Below are 19,930 nucleotides of genomic sequence, written 5' to 3' on the forward strand. Positions count from 1 at the left end.
GAGTTCGGTCCTCGCGCGCTTCGGTCTTCGCTCGTCACCTCGTGTTCGGGATCCTCGCCCGTGTCGTTTCGTCGACCAGCCAACAAGAAAGAAAAGCCGTCTGGAAAACTCGAATCATTTCCGCGATCCTCGTTTCCAGCGAAGGTTAGAGCTTTGTCTGTCTGCTGGTGGTGCCTTTATGTAAATAAATTTTCCAGAACAAAGAAGGCCGCGCGGCCGGGTAAATAAATCTGTCTCACGAAGTTGTCTTCGCCGCCGCGGCTGTTCTCATCGCAGCAGGTCGAAGACGATCAGTCACTCATCGGCTCATCATCGTGAAAGTTGGTGCGCGTTCGTGCAACCGCAGAGTAGGCTGTGTGACAATCGTCGCTAGGTGACAGCAGTAGGCAGTTCTTTGGCGCTGGCAACACTGGCCACAGTGGCGCCATCCGGTTTGAGCAACACCAAACTGTCCATCAATCGTGAGGAAATCTGCTCTGGGGGGAAAACGAACGAAAAATCGATCTTTTTTCGAGTGAGAGAAATGTTTTTTTTGTGTTTTTCTTTTAAGAGAGAGAAAAAAAAGATCGTCGAAAAAAGTGACACGATAATACACGCTTGCGCGAGCGGATGTGATGTGATCGTCGTTTTCGCCGTTAAACTGTCCGAACTTCGTCGTCGTGAGCAGTGCTGGCTTAAGCCGAGTCGTGAGCGTGAGTGATGAGCAAATTAGACAAATATTGTACACGCACACAGACTCGCGCTCTTGAATTTTGCGGCGCTCGTCGCTGTATGGGTGGATCGAAATGAAGCGTGATAGTTTATTAATAAAATATTTAATAATTAATTAAACAGATTGCCTCCCCTTGGCTACAACTACTTCAAGATGTGGAGGTCGAGGGATCGGAGAAAGGGCATTAGTGAGGGTATCGAGTTCCTGATGCACTCACAGAGAAAAATAATAATAAAAATATTAAAATTTGCTTTTTTATGTGTTGTTCGGAATACTTTACAAAATTAAGTTTCTTTTGATTATGATTATATCAGAACCAATAATGAGATGATGAAACTTGTTCTTTTTAGCACTAGTCATTTTTATCCAACTATGTAAAACTCGTGGGATAATTGCACAACCCATGCTGAAAAATATTCTTTTTGAAACTTGTTATTTATTTAAAAAAGAAACAAATCCAACAATTCTTAAATCACATTCTTGAAAACAAATAAACCAGCCAAGTCATTCTGTTCGGCAGCGACGCCACTCTGACCTGGTAGGTGGGTGGTTTGCGTCGCGACGTCGGGTTTAACTGACGTTTGTTACCATTAGCAGATGCCTTCCCCCGTTCTCTCGTGGACTCCAAACTTTTCTTTCCTTCGTAGTTTGAATTGACGTATACTTACGATTTACTTTGAATGTTTAACTCAACAGTTAACTTTATTTTATAAAAGAATGGTTTAAAAATCTTACATTTTGAGAGATCCTTATTGAATTGAGATTTTTTTTGAAAGGCCAATGGATAATTTGAATATTTTTTAGTAAAATTTGTGATGCTTAAAAAACAAAAAAAAAACTGTCTATAATTCGGTTTTCCGACGTTCTAAAAACCTTCAAAAAATCGAACTCCGGATAATTGAAACATCGGATAATCGAGACTTTGGATATGCGACTACAATTAGTTTAAAATTTTTAATTAAAAATCATCATCTTGGAAACTATTCCTTCCCGTTTTTGACAACACCGATTTTCAATCATTTCTGCTCGCCCAAAATCAACTAAATTTTTTAAATTGATCATTATTGTGTGAAGTTTTTGAATGGTTTTTCAACAATTTAAAAGAAAAATGAAGTTACGGGATGGCACTGTAAATAAAACCTTTGTAAAATTTCTCTTGATTAAAAATAATTTCAGCATTTTAAAATCAAGAACAACTTTTGAAAAGGTCTTCAAATAGATAATTTTTACTCACATCATAAAAAGAAAATATTTTAAAATTTGAAATTATTTTTATTGAAAATATCAGAAAATTATGAGCCATTTGAAAAATTGTAGAGATTTTTCAGTTTTTTAGAAACTAACTAAATTTAGTATTTTTTTCATTCGCTGTAGTGAAAAAATCACTACTATTTTATTTCAAAGAAAATAAAAAAACAAGCATATTTTGAAAGGGCTAAATGTCGCAAAATTCAAACTATTTTACTCATTTTGGCTGGACAAGATTGTTGAATCTTGCTTTGATATGAAATTCAATAAAATGTAAACTGATAAAACAGAAGCAAATCAGCGAAAACTTTTTAGCTTTAGTAGTTGAATATTAAAAATGAATTATGAGATTTGTTTTGTGTCACGTTCAAAATTAGAGAAGATTTTTTTTAGTTTATTGAAGAATAATATATAATGAAGCATAAAAAGTAGTTTCTGTGATTAAAACATAAGACTTTCAGAGTTATTTTAACATTTTTCACGTTCCGCGAAATTTGCGTGAAATTTGGTGTTTTGAAATAAAGGTCCCCGTGAAATTTGCTATTTTCGAGCGTGAAAAATCACTAAGCCAAATTATAATCTAAAAGTGACCACTTTTTCAAAAATTTGGTAAAATAATTTTCGTTTGCAAATTCCATTAAGCCCTCATTTTTTTTTTTCAAAATGTTTACCCACATTTTCGATATTTTAGGATATTTTGGGATTCAAACTTTTTGTGAAAAATGGCCGGGACTGTGGTGTAGGGGTAAGAGTGATTGCCTCTCACCGAGTCGGCCTAGGTTTGATCCCAGAAGGTCCCGGTGGCAAATTTTGAGACAAGTCTCGGTCTAACATTGTGGTTAGGTCGATAGCTCAATCCAGGTGTAGGAGTCGTCTCCCTGGGTCCTGCCTCGGTGGAGTCGCTGGTAGGCAGTTGGACAAACAATCCAAAGGTCGTCAGTTCGAATCCCGGAATGGATGGAAGCTTGGGTGTAAAAAGAGGTTTGCAATTGCCGCAACAATCATGCCTTCGGACACCTGGTTTCAAGTAGGAATCTCGTAAGCGAGAACGCCAAGGCAATGCTGTAGAGCGAATAATTTGATTTTTTTTAGTTAAATAAAATATATTAACGTACACACTTTTCTTTTTTTTTAATTAATAATGAAAAATTGCTTCTTTTGACATGAGGAATGTATGGAAAAAGTTTCATCAAAATCAAAAAATACAAAGTTAGAATAATTCGTGAAATATTTTGGGAAAATCTAACGAAGTACTCTATTGTCAATTTTTATGTTGTAGTTGTCTGTTGTAAAATTTTAGAACAACCTACAAATTTAAGTGCACATAATTTAATCTGTATCAGATGAGCTTTCTCACACAAAAAAATTTCAAGACCTAAAAATTAAGTCTTACATATGAAAAAGGGCTTAAACCATCTTTAAATGGTCAAAAACATTTTTTTTACAAAAAAAATATTATTTTCGCTGCTAAAGCCGTTGCAAATATTTTTCAAAGTTTATGTCGCCCCCCTTCAAATCGGCACGAAAAGTCAGGGGGCGAAACAAATATTGTTTCAAAAACTTTTAAAATTTATATAGAAATAGTCAAGACGACTAAAAGCAAGGGGCGCGTCAATGTGGGAAAGGGAAGTAATTTGTGATTGTAGACGGTATTGTTTTGATTCGTAGTATGTTGAGTCAACTGCTGTGGATGTACTTGAACTCTCTTCTTTCCGTTTGATCTACCACCTATCTTCTGTTTATTTTGTTTCTCTGATTTTCTAACACGGCTTCTGTTTATTATCCTCCATTTGATTTCGATTTTACTTTTTTGATTCTCTTATCTCTCAACGCTTTTCCACTCTATTTTACCAATTGATGCTGCTGTAACAAACTGTCTGTTTTCCCTTAATTTGGCAGCGATGTCAATTTTGTTTATCATGTGCCTTTTCTTTATTTATCTATTTGAATAATTTTTCATCTGCCCATAAATTACTATTGATTCTTTAAATAGTATATTTCCTTCAATGTCCATTGTTTTCAATCTTCACCTATTTCTTCAAACAAGTGAGGTTCGAGCCCTTACTCAATTTATGGAATGATCAAAGAATTAACACAAATATTACTATTGTACTTTTGCTATTTTTTTTTATAAAATGCTTAGGACCAAAAAATTGTAACAACACACCGCGACAGAAGAAATTGCAACAGATAAACATGATCCAACACTAGGAAAGATTTCAGGAGAAAACAATACACAGTAAATAACAGTTAGATTTTGAATTCAAACTATAAATAATACATTTTTCGCTTAAATAAATGTTGATAGGCACACTATAAATGGTTAGGCGCTTATACTTACATCAAACCCTACGCAATGTACCACCTCCGGAACAAGTTAAAATGCGTAACCGGAACAGGTGCGAATGCCTGGCACGAACACTCAAAGCGTGTTCTAGCGTGTTGCTCGTACTGACCCAGAGCAAGGGTGAGATGTAGGTGTAAGGGCAGTGCGTGTTCATCGGGAACCTGGTGCATAAGATCGGCCAAGGCCCGTTCTTACACTGAAAATTGCGAATAGCGAATTGCAAATATTAAGTTATACGAAACACACCGTGATAACAGTGCCAAAAAAAAAAACAAAAACTAAATAAGATAAGTGCTTGTAAAAAGTTTAAAAAGCATCAAGAAAAACACAAAACAAGAAAATTAGAGTCTTCTTGTAAAACAAAAGTTACTCGAAATGAATTCTTGAACACGGGAAAAAAATGGCAGTAGAGAATAAACTTTGGATGAAATCATAAGTTGGGATTATGCTTATTTGATTTATTTCATTTTTAAAGAAACTTGATTTTGCCCAAGATCCTCTTTAGGTTTAGCAAAAATATGCTTGTTTTCCTCCCCCTAAAGAGTGAGAGAGAAAATTGTCGTCAGAGGGGACGGGGAGTGGGTTGGAAGGTGCGTTTTTCCCAGGATTTTCATCGCTCGCCACTCTCTTTCTCTCGCACAGCTCAGCGCTTACTGCGTCCGACGACCGGCCGACACACAGAAAATCTGCCCGCGCACAGTGAGTAAAAAGTACACGACCAAGTGAGTACGCGCTTCACCGTTGGTGTGACAGTTTTGGGGGGAAAACTTTTATTTTTTTTATTTTTCAAATATTTTCCGGGAACTTTTTGACCAACGCGTGACAGCGGTTCGGAGCTGTCAGGAAAAAAGTGAGAGTGAACCAAAAAGTAGAGGGCTGTTGGAGAAGATTTTCCTGCGCTCCCGTGAGACGACAGGTGGTCAATGGAGTGAGCAAAAAGGGTCGTTTGGTGAAAATTTTCCCCCGAATAGAAAGAAAGGAAGCATTTTCTCACGACGGTGACGGTGACAGTGAGTGTGAAACGGAGTGATATGAAAGGGGGTGGGAGTGAGGGACGTGGCTAAAAATTTACGAGTTATATTTATGTAACACAAAATAAGAAAAAGAGGGGAGGCGGGTTTGAAAACAGTGAATAAAATCATTAAAATCGTGTGTAGTTGGTTTGTTTCTTTTTGCAGCAAAGGCGAATAGCTTCAATTTTTCAAGAGTGCAGAGCGTCACCCAAATAAAAAGTAGGTGTTTGCCTAGTGGCTCGAAGAAAAGTGGGAAATTGCGCGAAAAAAAGTGTGAGCAGTGAGAAAGTCTTCATTGGTGAGCAGTGAGCAAGAAAGGGAAGGATTTAGGCGCCATGTCGGACACCTACGATGAGGAGTACGAGGAGACGCACACCGTCACGCGGAAGTCGGTGACCACCTTCAAGATCGAGGAAGTAAGTACACTGCGCTAATTAATTGCTAATTTTCGCTGGCAGTGCTGCCAGTTTGCCGAAATTTCTTTTTTTTACGCCAGCTGAACAAGCAAAAATTTGTCGAAAAACGAAACGAGTTTGCACTGACCAGCAGTGAAATGACCGTTGAAGACGGCAGCAACAAATATAAATGGAAACGAAAACGGCGTTTTGTAACTATTTTTAAAATTTGCTGCTCTCGCAAAAACATTCGAGACTTCAAGCAAGCTGCTACTGGTTCAGCTGCAGAGAGGAGACGAGTAAATCTTGTTTGAATGAAATAAAATAAATTAATGAAACGACGTGTTTTGAGAAGAGATGGCCACACTGCAATGTGTGTTTTTTTAAATCTAGCTTTTTCAGAATCAGTTGAATTAACTTTTGATTAATGCATTACGAACTTGACCCACTTTTTTTTAGTAATCGTTGCAATATTTTTTTAAGCAGCAATTTCATTCAAAAAGTTAAGAAGAAAACTGTTTGATGCATTAAATTATTTTTGTTTATGTCAACTCAAACATGGAAACATTATTTCTTATCAAAAGTATTTATTAACTCAATTAAATTAATAAAAAAAAATTTTAACCCTCTACAACCCAACCCCGCTTTTGGACGGGCTTCGATTTAAAAAAATTGCCAAAAATCGATTTTTTAACCAATTTTGATCTTTAAAAAACTCTTTAAATTTTAGAAAGTTTATGGATTGGAAGTTTAACTTGTTTTATGTGACTTTGCCAATGTTTTTAAAAATGTCATTTTTTAGGGGTCAACTTTGGTTGTGTTTTTATTAATATTTCCAATATTTTAAGAAAAAAGAAGTATGTAGTGATTTTTGTAGTGTTCCAGACTATGCCAGACTATGATTTTTTTTACAATTTAAATGATAATGGTCATTTTACAGCAGAAAATATGAAAAACAAGCAAAAAATTGAAAAAAGAATGTAAAAAGATGAAAAAATTAGTTAGGCAAAATGTAATGATAGGAGCTGGTAGAAAAGGCCAAATACTACCAAAAATAAACATAAACTAAACAAGAACAATGCAACTTAAAATACTAAAAATAAAACAAGAAAAACATAAAACAAGAGAAGTAAAGTTTTTCGTAGAACAAAAGTTGCTCAAAATGATCTCCTAAACACGGGAAAATAGAAAATTTCGAAAAAAAATTTGGGCAGTAGAGGGTTAAATAAAAATTGTGTAAATTTACATATTTTGTGTGCATTACTCTTTTTGTTAAAAAATAAAATAAAAACTTTTAGAAACGTGTGCTATAATGAGCTTTTTAGCACTGTATTTTTTGATAATGATTAATAGGCACTTTCGCCACTGTAAAATGGCAGGAAAACAAGGTTTTTTCGATACTGCATTGCAATACGTTTTAATTATTGAATTGATAAATCAAACTAACGCCAAACTAAAAACTTAAAACTAAAAACTTAAAACTAAAAACTAAAAACTAAAAACTAAAAACTAAAAACTAAAAACTAAAAACTAAAAACTAAAAACTAAAAACTAAAAACTAAAAACTAAAAACTAAAAACTAAAAACTAAAAACTAAAAACTAAAAACTAAAAACTAAAAACTAAAAACTAAAAACTAAAAACTAAAAACTAAAAACTAAAAACTAAAAACTAAAAACTAAAAACTAAAAACTAAAAACTAAAAACTAAAAACTAAAAACTAAAAACTAAAAACTAAAACTAAAAACTAAAAACTAAAAACTAAAACTAAAAACTAAAAACTAAAAACTAAAAACTAAAAACTAAAAACTAAAAACTAAAAACTAAAAACAAAAAACTAAAAACTAAAAACTAAAAACTAAAAACTAAAAACTAAAAACTAAAAACTAAAAACTAAAAACTAAAAACTAAACACTAAAAACTAAAAACTAAAAACTAAAAACTAAAAACTAAAAACTAAAAACTAAAAACTAAAAACTAAAAACTAAAAACTAAAAACTAAAAACTAAAACTAAAAACTAAAAACTAAAAACTAAAAACTAAAAACTAAAAACTAAAAACTAAAAACTAAAAACTAAAAACTAAAAACTAAAAACTAAAAACTAAAAACTAAAAACTAAAAACTAAAAACTAAAAACTAAAAACTAAAAACTAAAAACTAAAAACTAAAAACTAAAAACTAAAAACTAAAAACTAAAAACTAAAAACTAAAAACTAAAAACTAAAAACTAAAAACTAAAAACTAAAAACTAAAAACTAAAAACTAAAAACTAAAAACTAAAAACTAAAAACTAAAAACTAAAAACTAAAAACTAAAAACTAAAAACTAAAAACTAAAAACTAAAAACTAAAAACTAAAAACTAAAAACTAAAAACTAAAAACTAAAAACTAAAAACTAAAAACTAAAAACTAAAAACTAAAAACTAAAAACTAAAAACTAAAAACTAAAAACTAAAAACTAAAAACTAAAAACTAAAAACTAAAAACTAAAAACTAAAAACTAAAAACTAAAAACTAAAAACTAAAAACTAAAAACTAAAAACTAAAAACTAAAAACTAAAAACTAAAAACTAAAAACTAAAAACTAAAAACTAAAAACTAAAAACTAAAAACTAAAAACTAAAAACTAAAAACTAAAAACTAAAAACTAAAAACTAAAAACTAAAAACTAAAAACTAAAAAACTAAAAACTAAAAACTAAAAACTAAAAACTAAAAACTAAAAAAACTAAAAACTAAAAACTAAAAACTAAAAACTAAAAACTAAAAACTAAAAACTAAAAACTAAAAACTAAAAACTAAAAACTAAAAACTAAAAACTAAAAACTAAAAACTAAAAACTAAAAACTAAAAACTAAAAACTAAAAACTAAAAACTAAAAACTAAAAACTAAAAACTAAAAACTAAAAACTAAAAACTAAAAACTAAAAACTAAAAACTAAAAACTAAAAACTAAAAACTAAAAACTAAAAACTAAAAACTAAAAACTAAAAACTAAAAACTAAAAACTAAAAACTAAAAACTAAAAACTAAAAACTAAAAACTAAAAACTAAAAACTAAAAACTAAAAACTAAAAACTAAAAACTAAAAACTAAAAACTAAAAACTAAAAACTAAAACTAAAAACTAAAAACTAAAAACTAAAAACTAAAAACTAAAAACTAAAAACTAAAAACTAAAAACTAAAAACTAAAAACTAAAAACTAAAAACTAAAAACTAAAAACTAAAAACTAAAAACTAAAAACTAAAAACTAAAAACTAAAAACTAAAAACTAAAAACTAAAAACTAAAAACTAAAAACTAAAAACTAAAAACTAAAAACTAAAAACTAAAAACTAAAAACTAAAAACTAAAAACAAAAACTAAAAACTAAAAACTAAAAACAAAAACTAAAAACTAAAAACTAAAAACTAAAAACTAAAAACAAAAACTAAAAACTAAAAACTAAAAACTAAAAACTAAAAACTAAAAACTAAAAACTAAAAACTAAAAACTAAAAACTAAAAACTAAAAACTAAAAACTAAAAACTAAAAACTAAAAACTAAAAACTAAAAACTAAAAACTAAAAACTAAAAACTAAAAACTAAAACTAAAAACTAAAAACTAAAAACTAAAAACTAAAAACTAAAAACTAAAAACTAAAAACTAAAAACTAAAAACTAAAAACTAAAAACTAAAAACTAAAAACTAAAAACTAAAAACTAAAAACTAAAAACTAAAAACTAAAAACTAAAAACTAAAAACTAAAAACTAAAAACTAAAAACTAAAAACTAAAAACTAAAAACTAAAAACTAAAAACTAAAAACTAAAAACTAAAAACTAAAAACTAAAAACTAAAAACTAAAAACTAAAAACTAAAAACTAAAAACTAAAAACTAAAAACTAAAAACTAAAAACTAAAAACTAAAAACTAAAAACTAAAAACTAAAAACTAAAAACTAAAAACTAAAAACTAAAAACTAAAAACTAAAAACTAAAAACTAAAAACTAAAAACTAAAAACTAAAAACTAAAAACTAAAAACTAAAAACTAAAAACTAAAAACTAAAAACTAAAAACTAAAAACTAAAAACTAAAAACTAAAAACTAAAAAAAAAAAACTAAAAACTAAAAACTAAAAACTAAAAACTAAAAACTAAAAACTAAAAACTAAAAACTAAAAACTAAAAACTAAAAACTAAAAACTAAAAACTAAAAACTAAAAACTAAAAACTAAAAACTAAAAACTAAAAACTAAAAACTAAAAAACTAAAAACTAAAAACTAAAAACTAAAAACTAAAAACTAAAAACTAAAAACTAAAAACTAAAAACTAAAAACTAAAAACTAAAAACTAAAAACTAAAAACTAAAAACTAAAAACTAAAAACTAAAAACTAAAAACTAAAAACTAAAAACTAAAAACTAAAAACTAAAAACTAAAAACTAAAAACTAAAAACTAAAAACTAAAAACTAAAAACTAAAAACTAAAAACTAAAAACTAAAAACTAAAAACTAAAAACTAAAAACTAAAAACTAAAAACTAAAAACTAAAAACTAAAAACTAAAAACTAAAAACTAAAAACTAAAAACTAAAAACTAAAAACTAAAAACTAAAAACTAAAAACTAAAAACTAAAAACTAAAAACTAAAAACTAAAAACTAAAAACTAAAAACTAAAAACTAAAAACTAAAAACTAAAAACTAAAAACTAAAAAACTAAAAACTAAAAACTAAAAACTAAAAACTAAAAACTAAAAACTAAAAACTAAAAACTAAAAACTAAAAACTAAAAACTAAAAACTAAAAACTAAAAACTAAAAACTAAAAACTAAAAACTAAAAACTAAAAACTAAAAACTAAAAACTAAAAACTAAAAACTAAAAACTAAAAACTAAAAACTAAAAACTAAAAACTAAAAACTAAAAACTAAAAACTAAAAACTAAAAACTAAAAACTAAAAACTAAAAACTAAAAACTAAAAACTAAAAACTAAAAACTAAAAACTAAAAACTAACAACTAAAAACTAAAAACTAAAAACTAAAAACTAAAAACTAAAAACTAAAAACTAAAAACTAAAAACTAAAAACTAAAAACTAAAAACTAAAAACTAAAAACTAAAAACTAAAAACTAAAAACTAAAAACAAGAAACAAGAAACAAGAAACAAGAAACAAGAAACAAGAAACAAGAAACAAGAAACAAGAAACAAGAAACAAGAAACAAGAAACAAGAAACAAGAAACAAGAAACAAGAAACAAGAAACAAGAAACAAGAAACAAGAAACAAGAAACAAGAAACAAGAAACAAGAAACAAGAAACAAGAAACAAGAAACAAGAAACAAGAAACAAGAAACAAGAAACAAGAAACAAGAAACAAGAAACAAGAAACAAGAAACAAGAAACAAGAAACAAGAAACAAGAAACAAGAAACAAGAAACAAGAAACAAGAACCAAGAAACAAGAAACAAGAAACAAGAAACAAGAAACAAGAAACAAGAAACAAGAAACAAGAAACAAGAAACAAGAAACAAGAAACAAGAAACAAGAAACAAGAAACAAGAAACAAGAAACAAGAAACAAGAAACAAGAAACAAGAAACAAGAAACAAGAAACAAGAACCAAGAAACAAGAAACAAGAAACAAGAAACAAGAAACAAGAAACAAGAAACAAGAAACAAGAAACAAGAAACAAGAACCAAGAAACAAGAAACAAGAAACAAGAAACAAGAAACAAGAAACAAGAAACAAGAAACAAGAAACAAGAAACAAGAAACAAGAAACAAGAAACAAGAAACAAGAAACAAGAAACAAGAAACAAGAAACAAGAAACAAGAAACAAGATTTAAAGAACAGTTTTTTTGAGTTTTTTTTCATAAAATCATTCCAATGAAAATGACGTTTGACGTAAACGTCACATCGCCCCCGTTACCGACAGTGCACTAGACGTGCAAAACAACCTGTCGCTGCACGTTTTGGCACAGTATTAATTTCGGCCGCAACCGTGTCCAATTAGCCAAACTCTGCCGACGACGACGACGGAGACTTTCCTTTCCAACTGACCCAAATGGACGCGTCATTTCCTTTCCACCCTCTCCGGCAAAACAAAATTTAGAGAGAAAAAAAAGTGAAATACACCGCCAAGTGCGTCTGTCGTCGGCTTCGTAGAAAATCTTTCTTGAAAATCCTCAATTACTCGACTTTGACTAGACACTTGTCGTGGTTTCATTCAACTTTTTTAATTTACCGCGTGAGTCGTGAGCGGTGAGATTCTCACCTTTTGGTTGCTCACCGATTGGTGACGTCAGAGCGTCACACCTTGGCGCATGCTTTCTGGCGCTGTGATTGTGTTGGTGTGCGATCGCTCTGTTTTGATCACAACCTCACCTTCGTGATACACAGCTGTCAGTGAAAGTGTGATTGTTGTGAATGGAGTACCCGACGCGATTGGTAGTGAGCAATGTATTTCTTGCGAACTGTCAAACTACCAGTCGAATCGGGTATTCTAATGATCAAGCGTGAGTGAGTGAGAGGGAGAAGGTGAGCGTGAGCAAAGAATGATGCGACAGGTGTTTGTTTGACGGGGTGAACAATTTTGGCGACAAACATTGTTTGACCTGCTCAGCAGAGTCGAGCTTGGACTCGGAGAGGGATCAGCTTGAATGCGTAGGTGGATTGAGCTGACAGACCTTGGGTTGTTATGTTAAGATTTTCTTTCTGTTCAAAGTGTAAGGTAGAGTGTAAAATTGTATGTCAATTTGTGCAAATAATGAACAAATAAATAAATCTTATGACTTTTCCCTTGAGTCAAATAAAATTTGCAATATTTTTTTTTCGCAAAAAAAAAGACACTGACCAAGGTTCCGGGGGACCATCGGCACGTCCAGGACAAGATCATGACCACGGCGGTACACAAATCGTCGTCAGCAGTTGTGTGGAGTGGCGCCATCTGTCGTCGTGGCCGTTATACTTAGTCTGAATGATGAAGGTCGCTATAATTCTTTCACGCGCTCAATATACCCCCTTTTCCCCGGCCGAATCCCAAGTAGGTCGCTGAAAGAAAATAGTTGAGATGTTGGGCCATATTACGACGACGACGCGTTGGAAATGTGCCCCAGTGTATTGATATTTGCCATGGTTGGGGCCATGGGTTTCATCCGGTGATCTATCACCCCGGAATGACATCGGGTAAGGGCACGTCGCGTGTAGGACCTGAACGAATTGAATGATGGTATGACCTTGAATGTGGTTGTCTCTAGAGACCCTTAATAGGGAGACTGGTCGAAGTGAATTTGGAGTATCCAAACGAGCATTTGCCTTTACGCCAAGCAAAACTTTGCTGTGTTGTCAAACTCAAAACATACGTTGCCAGATCGATTAACACTGGAACGCCCAACGCATGTCCAACTTACACGGACGCCCAAGCCTCCCAAAAAAGGTGGAACGGTAACTTCAACTCGCTGGTTCTCGGGCATTACTCAACCAATCGGGACGATTCTTGTTTCCAGTGATTTGTAAGAATGTCTAGATGATCCTAAAATTTTGCAGAACTTGATTTGAACAAATCTGTAATTTCTGCGACCGAAAACAGCGTTCCACCTTTTTTAAAAAGACTGCCTCCGCGGAATTTTTGGCGAATTTTTTTTTACACGCGAAAAAAAAAGTTGGAACGATGTTTTTGTTCGCAAAAATTACAGATTTGATCAAATTAAGTTCTGCAAAGTTCTAGAATCATCTAGACATCCTAACTAATCACTGGAAAGAAGAATCATCTTGATTGGTTGAGCCATGCCCGAGAACCATTGAGTTGAAGTTACCGTTCCAACTTTTTCGGAGCCTTGGGCGTTGGAATGTTAAGCTAAGTTTGGCCAGTCTCAACTAAGACTAACCGCTTTTATCGCGATTATAAGCAAGATTATGCAACAAATCATCGTGACTTTAGTTTATCTATAGTTTTCAAAGCGGTTTGCTGTAGATTCATGTTTAAATTTTGAAATTTAGCATAAATCAAGATATGTTGCAAAATTGCCAACTTCAGAGATGTGCAACAATTTCCACTTCACCCGAGCGGGAAACCGATAATGGGGTAATTCATGCGTTCCAGACTGTCAAAATTCCAAACCGTCATTGCCAATCTTCGGTTCGCTGCTTTTGCTCGTGTTTGAAGTTTCGGGCCGAGACTCTGGTCAAAGCCAAACTAAAAAGTGACGAACTGTCACTTTTTACACGGCGCTTACGCACACTATCAAAACAAACGTTTGGTAGTGTGTGTGAACTCCGTGTAAAAGGGGTGTCAAACTATAAAGTGACCTCGTTCGTTTGACAATGCTTTGAGTATATTTAATAAAAGCTTGAAAAACTCATTTTTGCATTGGAACTGAAATTTAAAAAAAAAAAAAGTATACAAAAAGAGGCAACTTTATTTTAAAATATCAAGCTAAATTTTCCAAATGCTTAGGCAAACTGTATCAGAAAAGTTTTAGAACGGTCCAAAATAAATGTATTTTGGCCTTTTCAACACGGAGAGACCGGCCGGGGCTAATCTAAGAAAATCTTGGTTAATTTAACTAAAAGTATGGGTTAATTTTTTACACAGCTTTTTTACACAGCTAGCAGTCGACTGCTAGAATATTTTTTTCAGAAGATTAACTAAAAATTTCTTGTTTTCAGCTGAAATATTGTGGAATATTCTGTTAAAAACTGGCTGGGAAATGTTTTTCAACTATTTTTCAACAATTTTTTGTCGTTGTATCAACCGAAATATTTTTGCATGCAGCAAATTATTAGTGGTTTATAACAAAACATTTCTTAATAAGACATAATTTATGTAAGTGTTGATATATATTTTCTTTAATTATCTAACGATACAGGCTGGGCCGAATTTCTAGCTATATTTTAACTAACGCTTACTTGAATACAGAAAAATATGTGTACATGTAGTCAATAACTAGCAGCTGTTAGCAATATTTTCATTGAATTTGCAGTAAATTTTTTAAAAATGCCTCACAAATTAATGCTGAGTGTTTTTATGTTCGCATTTATTCTGCCTAAAAATTTAACGTTTTGTACTAATTTGTTTTTTTTTTGCATGAAGTTGTTAAATTACTGTTAAAAGCATCAAAACAAAACTTTTTTTTTAACTGTTGTTATAAAACATGTAAAGTTTGATTTATGTTTTAAAAAAATTATTTTTATTATGTTGTATAAAATTAAGTGTTGTATCCACTTACCATCACTGTGAAATAATCCGATAAGTCATCATCATCTACAATGGTCTCAAGTTTAGTTATTTTTCTTGTGGTTGGACACAGAATTTTCACTAAAGTGAACCTTTTGCTGCAAATAGACATGTGAAATGTATTAGTAATTCAATACAAAATTCTTAATTTTGGCTATAAACTGAAAAAAGGAACGTAAATAAATGTAATTATATTGAGGAAAGAAGAAATATCAATAATGCTACTTACCAAGGTTGCATTAATTTAACAATTACTTTTGGCAACAAATTTTCATTGCATTTGATTCAATTTATTCAACGTACTCCGATTCCTGAAAAAAATATTTTGAGTTTTACTTACCAGTTTATTGAGCAGTCGAATTGCAACAAAACTTTCAAGATAATAATTATCTTCTTTTATATATTTTTATTTTTCGATATTTTACTTCATCTCTATTTTTAATGTTGTTAAGTGTACGCATTTCTATGTATTTTATAATTGATGATTCTGAAAAAAAATAATGGTTCATTAAGATTTTATCCGTCGTAAGCACGAAGCTTTTAATGATTCAGTTTTCTAATAAGAATCACGTAACATAAATTATTGTGCAAAAATAAACCCATACTTACTTGGATTAACCAACATTTTGTTAAATTTGCCCGGGCTGCTCTATCCGTTAAGAGTTGGTCCGTATCTCCCTTCTACTGCCCTCTCTTTCCATCAAACATTCTTATAACGTGTTCAAATCACTCGCAATAGAGGTTCTCATGGCGAAGGTCGTCCTCTTGCTCTTCGTAGTTTATCACCTGCAAAGAAATCATCTACAAACCTACTCACCAATTCCACCTCCCCAGTTGCAACACTTTGATGTGCCACTTCAACATTAGCTAAATAGTGTAAGTTTCACCTTTCACATTCTCTCACTTCATAATTAACAACACAAACTCAACGAATCGACCACTCTCGTTCGAATCCTGACTTAAAATGACAGACGTAAACAAACCCAAGTTCATCTTTTAAATATTCAACCAAATGTAAATTATATTCAACCAACAAAATTTTTGATTTTCCTAAAACCAAAGCTAACAGTCGAGCACGTTCATTCGAGTTCGGGAAATTTGTTAGCTTTTTGCCTTTAGCATTTTCAACAAACAGGTTAATAAATTAATACTAAATTTTGGTTAATTTAACAGAAAATTGGCAGTGACAAGTACGTTTTTGTTAAAATTTACGAAAGTAAAATCAACAATTTTAATTGTTAAAATTTCTGGGCACGGTCTCTCCGTGAAGAGTTTTGGTTGATATTAAAATTTTAAAAATATGTGTTTTTATTCAAAAGATCGGAAAGTTTCACGATACTTTAATTTTTTGACATTGAAAATTGAAAAAAAATAACGCTAATTGATTGATGTTGAGAAAACCTCATTTTTCCACGTTAACTTTTCCTTTAGAGGCTGCTTCTTAGCAATTATTGGTCCATTCTTCAATTTTTTATTGTCAAACCAACGATGCAAAATTACTTCTTTGGACATTTAAAAGTACACACAAATCAAAAAATAAGAAAATACAAGCTGAGATTTTTTTTTACCGAATTTAGGACACCCAAAGTTAAAGAACGAGGGGATAGTCCTCACGAAAAGAAACGTGAGGAAAGTACTATTTTGCGAGAGTAAAGACCTCTCGCGTGTTCATTCGTTCATTGAAACAGTTCATCCTATTGAGTGGCTTGTATGGACAAATGACCGCAACTTAGTCACCGAACCATGGTGGCCCATACGGCAAAGGCACGGTTCAATATGCCGAAGGTTTTGGGTTCGAGTCTTGGTACCGGTACTTTTTTTTGATAGATGAACTTTTTTTTGAAAATGAACCCATGAGTAAAGTGATCTCGGTAATTTCGGGATTTATCCTCTCCGTCCACACACAGTATAATTTTACTACCGAATGGTGCTCTTTATCCTCTCGTATGCCGATGCCCAGTTCTGGGTGTAGTTGAAAAAGTTTGGATCGGTAAACTATCTGTCAAAATGAACACTCTTAAATTTGTTTACCGAATTCGGTAGTTGAAAAATCAGTAAAGTTTAGATCGGTTCACCATCTGTCAAAATGAACCAAATTTAAAAAAAAAAATCGGTTGTACGATGAACAATAATGAACTTCATTACCGTCATTTTGGTGAGTTTTTACCGAATTCGGTTGTTTTCAGTTTACCGAACTGTTCAGCAGTTGCAAAATCGGTAAACTTTACTGAATTCGGTAAAAAAAAATCTAAGTGTATATTATGAAAGGTAACTGATCTTAAAAGTAATGCTTTTTACGAAACTTTTGGCTTTCGAGTTTGACATAACCTACAACTTTGTCGAAAACATCAAATCAATCAGAAAAAATCCTATTTCGGTCATAAGGCATCAATTCATAAAGTCCCACCCAAATATAAAAAAAAACTTGCAAACAGCGTCAGTGTCATCCACTTTTCCCCCCAACAAAAAAAAAACGCGTTCACAAACTGTTTATCTTACCTTGAAGTAGATTTCTCAAAAACAGACCAAAATCCCTTGACTTTGAAGTGAGTAAATATGTGTGTGCGTGTGCGTGTGCCGCACGTAAATTTGTTGTTTTTGATCATCCCACCATCAAGCCACTTCCCAAATACATCGAAATGACCGCCACAGGAAAATCCCAACCGGCTTTTCCTAAATACTTCGAGAAGGAACATCTCACGCCAAGTGGCCGAAACAGATTTTTTTAACAGTCTGGACCCGAAGCCTGATTTTTCTGTTACATTCTTATTGGAATTCCATATAAACTGTAACGGGGATTGCAGGCACCGGGTCCTGACTATTAACTCTCTTCTTTCTTCAATCCGGTCTGGTAATCCAAGACGAGTTTGTGCCAGACTTGCACCAACACAGCGACGCGGCACCGAAATAGATCCGGATTACGATTTTATGTAATCTGTAGGAAATTTTTTAAAAACTTGCTCATGGGTTGGTATTCGTGTTTTTCTAACGCTGACGTTTTGAAATGTAAATAAACGTGACTTTCTGTCAAAAATTTCGCCTGTTGGTATTGCGAATCGCCAATTTCATCGGTAGTGGTGAGACTTTTCCGGCCTCCGCCAAAAATCTGAGAAAATTTTGCGCACTAAGCTCAAGTTTGTGTTTTCATCCATCGGAAAGCAAATAAATACAGCAGCGGCAGCGGTTCTGTTTTATCGCACCAATACAGTGAGGCGCGCCGCCGTTTTAGGCGGAAAATCTCGCAGCTGAGCGCTGCTGCTCTCTTTCTCACTGTTTTCACAGTTGGTGTGTTAATACATTATTTTTGGATTTTCAACGCGCACTAGAGAAGCGTGTTGTGGATCGAAAAAGAAGGGTTTCGTTTTATACTGAAAGATACTTAATTTAATAATTCTTTAATTTTGATAATCATAAAAAAATCATATTATGATAAAACGAACGAAAAAAAAAAATTAAATTACAAGCCTAGGTTTCAACATTTGGATGAAAAAGTGTTTTAAAATACATTTTACACGCGCTTAGTTGCTTTTTGATCATAAGTTTTCAAAATATCGAGGCATCGACGATTTTTTTTTTTTTGCAAACAAAATAACTTTTCGTCGGACTGTACATAGTTATTTCATGAAAATTTAGAATGTATTCAAAGGAGTTCAAACATGCTAAATATGTTTATAAACACAGGAAAATGCATTTGAACTGGTTTTCAGTTGATAAAATTTTAATTTTCATTTAAATTTTAAAGTTTTCGAAAAAATATTTTTTTGACCCCTGATTATTTATAGACTTTGAAAAATATTTGCAACGGCCTAATATATTCTATTATGACATTGTGCCTAAGATTTACAATAAGATAAGATTTATGTGGACTTTTTTTTTGATAAAACAAAATACCTTAAGACTTTCAAAAAATTTAAAAAAATCGTAAATTGAATTTTTTTTATTGGTGGTAATTTTTTAAATGAATTAATAGAGTTCATGTTTTGCAATCTTTTGAAAGTAGCAATGTTACAATGTTACATTTTTTCAGACTAACTGAAAGGCAATAATTTTGAATACAAATTGTTGTGTCCTGAAAAATTTGCATAATTTATTGTAAGATAAAAAGTTTTTTTTTATTAGCTGCTAAACATTATGAACTAATTTTCAGAAAAATGGTGCAGTTTTGGTCCTTTGTGTCTTTGAATGAGTTGTTGCAGTTGGGAAGGGGCATGTTTTGCTTTGTTTGATTTTAAGGGTGGTTCATGTTTAAAGTAATAAAAAAAATGAAATAAAAGAAAGTGTTTGGATTCTAGAAACAAATCACCCAATTGTATTTTTGTTTTCGTAAAAGATAATGGACTTTTTGTTCAGAAGTAAGAGTTATTTTGAGGAGAAAAGGTGCTATTTTAAAATTCAAAAAAAAATTCCGAATACGAACAAGCCTATAAGAATGAACTTGGTTGTTTTGATTTTTGTGCAAAGTTTAGGATTATTTCTAGAGTTTTTTTCAAAGGTCCAATAAACAATATTTAGAGTTTTTCAGGGTTGTTTTTGAATACTCCTTACTCAAAGTGAAAACTCATGATTTGTAGTTTATTTTTTTTCATTTCATTTCAAAAACGTGACAAAATAACCATCATAATATTGTAGGCAAGGTTGTTAATCGATAAAATTATCGCCGATAGTATTGTCGTCTGACGATAACGAAAATGGTTATCGTCATCGTCGGGTCGTTATCGTTATTTCGATAATTCTATCGGCGTTAATCTTATCGCCAATAATGGACAAAAACTTATGTTTAAAATCGATTAATTAAACCATATCATGTTCAATGCTTTCACTAAGAATATTTTTTTGAAATGTAGTAAGTTTCAAAGTTTAAACGTGTACTCAAAATTGTACACAAAATACCGTATTTTTTCGATAATACTAAGTTTTTCATAATTTGCAATGTGCTATTAAACGAAGCAAAATTTTCTTTTTTTTTCTTTTTGATAAGTATTTTCGTAAAATACTAAA

At 31.3% G+C, this 19,930-nt stretch overlaps 1 protein-coding gene across 23 annotated transcripts in view; it reads left to right on the forward strand.

Annotated features, from left to right (window-relative positions):
- LOC120414160 (tropomodulin) overlaps positions 1-19,930 on the forward strand; it is a 145,782-nt gene continuing 125,852 nt past the window's right edge. For 8 of the 23 annotated variants that reach the window (XR_008211881.1, XR_005605042.2, XR_005605043.2 and 5 more), the window contains exons 1-2: positions 337-461; positions 5,465-5,736. Coding sequence is in view for 10 of the 23 variants with exons in the window: in XM_052706639.1 (XP_052562599.1) it covers positions 5,656-5,736 (81 nt within the window). In the remaining 13 variants the exon portion in view is untranslated. Of the gene's footprint in view, positions 145-249; positions 462-5,464; positions 5,737-19,930 lie in introns of those variants that run through there. The other 15 variants (XR_008211884.1, XR_008211886.1, XR_005605045.2 and 12 more) reach the window with 7 other exon arrangements.

The sequence above is a fragment of the Culex pipiens genome, chromosome 1, assembly GCF_016801865.2.
Source record: "Culex pipiens pallens isolate TS chromosome 1, TS_CPP_V2, whole genome shotgun sequence".
NCBI lineage: Eukaryota > Metazoa > Arthropoda > Insecta > Diptera > Culicidae > Culex > Culex pipiens.